Source organism: Peromyscus californicus, unplaced genomic scaffold, assembly GCF_007827085.1.
Source record: "Peromyscus californicus insignis strain IS unplaced genomic scaffold, ASM782708v3 Scaffold_12__1_contigs__length_115047231, whole genome shotgun sequence".
Taxonomy (NCBI): domain Eukaryota; kingdom Metazoa; phylum Chordata; class Mammalia; order Rodentia; family Cricetidae; genus Peromyscus; species Peromyscus californicus.
In genome coordinates, this window is record NW_026294413.1 from 71,594,224 (window position 1) to 71,597,426 (window position 3,203).

The following is a 3,203-nucleotide window of genomic DNA, read 5'->3' on the forward strand; positions in this document are numbered from 1 at the left end:
ATGCACAAGCTTGCTAACAACCCTTGTGTTGGTCAATAGTTTATAACAAATAATAAAAATTCCTTTGTGATTCTGTATTTTACAAAATTCAATCTAAACCAATGGACATATAAATCAATCAATAAAACTAAATAATATCCTGAAATGATAAAGAGACTGAGTGATCTCTGGAGTTTGTTATAATGAAACTAGACCTATATTGTATAATAGAAAAGACTGACCTTGGCTGAAATAGGTACAAGGGTCCAACAAGTGAAATCAAATTATTTATCACTTTTAATGCACTAGAAAGTAACTGATGAGCCAGGTGGTAGCGCACACCTTTAATCCCAGCACTTAGAAGGCAGAGGCAGGTGGATCTCTGTGATCCTGGTCTATACAGTGAGTTTCAGGACAATCAGTGCTGCTACACAGAGAAACCCTGTCTTGGAGGTGGAGAAAAGCATAACTAATGGAAAGGTTGGTAAGAAATTAGACAATGTAAATAGAATAAGATAATGATTGAAAAGGTATATGTAGTCCTCAAGAATCAGAAAAGAATTCTTGAAGGTAATGGCCCCATGAGCAAGGCCAAAGAGAAGAGTGAGCCCTACCAAGAGAAAAGGTAAGCGGCAAAGCTTGCACAGGTGTGTCAGAGCACACTTCAGGAGAGCCTTCAGAGTCTCGTGCACCGACCAACACGAGGTGAGGACTGGTAGGGTGGTGAAGCCACTGCATATTTTGCATGCTATGGTAGAATATGGGATTCTCAGCCAAAGACGAAGGGGCAGCACCACAGTGAGGTCAAGTGAGAGGGAGAACACACGTGATCACAGGCCGTTACTTCCACTCTGCCCTGCCTTTGGTATAACCTCACCTCATTAAATCCTTTCTGGTTGGAGTCATTGGTCCATCCTATGGCTCAGGGGTTCTCCTGTTCCTTGATCTGTACAACACTGTTTCTTGGTGCCTCTCACTGGGCAGGAGGTTCCATACTTCTACCAAAACAGCCAGCCTCTGCACTGTTTCTTTCTTTTCACATACACCTTTCAAAACAATTTTACACACATGTATTTCTCTCCTAACTGCTAGACACTAATCATTGAACAAAAGCATTGTCTTACCTCCTCCCCCTATTGTATTCTCCTTGTCTAACTTCATGATTCATCTTAACAGACTAAGACATGAAGAGAAACAGAAACACATCGCTGGACACTGTGGTGACAGATTTCATTCTCCTCGGCTTGGCTCACCCCCCAAGTCTAAGAACCTTCCTCTTCCTGGTCTTCTTCCTCATTTACATCCTGACACAGCTGGGTAACCTGCTCATCCTGCTCACTGTGTGGGCTGACCCCAAGTTGCATGCCCGTCCTATGTACATTCTTCTAGGTGTGCTCTCATTCCTGGACATGTGGCTCTCCTCAGTCATTGTTCCTCGACTTATTTTAAACTTCACTCCTGCCAGCAAGGCGATCCCATTTGGTGGCTGTGTAGCTCAGCTGTATTTCTTCCACTTCCTAGGCAGCACTCAGTGCTTCCTCTACACTTTGATGGCCTATGACAGGTACCTGGCAATATGCCAGCCTCTTCGCTACCCTGTGCTCATGAATGGAAAGTTATGCACAACCTTAGTAGCTGGAGCTTGGGTAGCTGGCTCCATCCATGGGTCTATTCAAACCACCCTGACCTTCCGATTGCCCTACTGTGGACCCAACGAGATAGATTATTTCATCTGTGACATTCCTGCAGTGTTGAGACTGGCCTGTGCTGACACAGCAGTCAATGAACTTGTGACCTTTGTGGACATTGGGGTGGTGGCCGCCAGTTGCTTCATGCTGATCCTGCTCTCCTATGCCAACATAGTTCACGCCATCTTGAAGATCCGCACTGCTGACGGCAGGCGGCGTGCCTTCTCCACCTGTGGCTCCCATCTCACTGTGGTCACCGTCTACTATGTCCCCTGTATCTTCATCTACCTTCGGGCAGGCTCCAAGAGTCCCTTGGATGGAGCAGTTGCTGTATTTTACACGGTCGTCACTCCGTTACTGAACCCCCTCATCTACACCCTGAGAAACCAGGAAGTGAAGTCTGCTCTGAAGAGGCTAAGAGCAGGGAGAGGGAATGTGAATGGAGACAAGTAGCCACTGGCTCAGGGACCCCACACATCATCATCACTGTCATGCTTTTAACCTCCTCATGGGACAAATGCACAAGTGATAATGGTTTAAACTAAACTGAGTTTAATTGAAATTGGAAGAAACTTCCTATATAATCATTTCATTGTAGATTTTTTTAGAACTAAATGGACACCTTACTTTTACCATCTCTAACAACCTTTTAAGAAGAGAAAATGCTTTGTTACAAGCCAAGGCAGACACTAATGTATCTACATCTTAGCAAGTCCATCATTATACCAGAAGCCTTGAAAGGAAAAATAAAATAAAACAATGTTAACCAAACTTCCGTTTTCACTGTCTTTGCCCTTAATCAGGCCTCTCCAAATTCTATGAGTTTTGCTTGTCCATGGCATAAATACTCCCAAGCAGTTGAACTTGAAAATCCTGAATCATTTTGGTAGTTAATTTTGGTTGTCAACTTGACACACCTGAGAGAAGAGAATCTCTATTGAAGACTTGCCTCTGTCAGATTGGCCTGTGGACATGTCTGTGGGGCATTTCCTTGATTGCTCTTTGGTAGATGAGGGCCTAGCTCACTGTAGACGTGCCACCCCTGAAGAAGTGGTCTTGAGTAGTATAAGGAGGATTACTATGCTAACCAGTAAGCAGCACTCCTCCATGCTCTCTGCTTCAGGTCTTTGTCTCCAGGTTCCTGCCTTGAGCTTCTGCCTTAGCTTCCCTTCATGATGGACTACAAGCGGTAAGCCAAATATATTCTTCCCTCCACCAAATGGTTTTTGGTTAGTCATTTATCACAGCAATAGAAACCTAAGTAGGATAATCACTAATGGTTCCTTCCTGTTCTCACCCTCCCCAAACTCTTACACACCAAACTCTCATTCTCACTAGTCACTTCTCCTTTTACGCCTCATTTAGACCCCAATCAAATTTAATTTACACCCAAGCATGATAGTGCAGGCCTAGGATCACAGCACTCGAGAGACTAAGCAGGAGGAGCAGGAGTTCAGGGCCAGCCTGGGAAACATCATAAGTTTGAAGCCACAAACAGCAATCCACCAGCCTTAGCCTCTCCAGTGCTAGGATTAT

The 3,203-nt window shown here is 44.5% G+C and overlaps 1 protein-coding gene across 1 annotated transcript; it reads left to right on the forward strand.

Annotated features, from left to right (window-relative positions):
- Positions 1-1,163: 1,163 nt before the first annotated feature.
- Positions 1,164-2,120, forward strand: LOC128107446 (olfactory receptor 10G2). The gene has a single exon (XM_052733280.1). It carries the CDS (start codon positions 1,164-1,166, stop codon positions 2,118-2,120), a length of 957 nt encoding a protein of 318 aa, XP_052589240.1.
- Positions 2,121-3,203: the final 1,083 nt, after the last annotated feature.

What these genes read in the sequence shown, in the direction of transcription:
- LOC128107446 (XM_052733280.1), top strand. Translation starts at nt 1,164, where the DNA reads ATGAAGAGAAACAGAAACACATCGCTGGACACTGTGGTGACAGATTTC.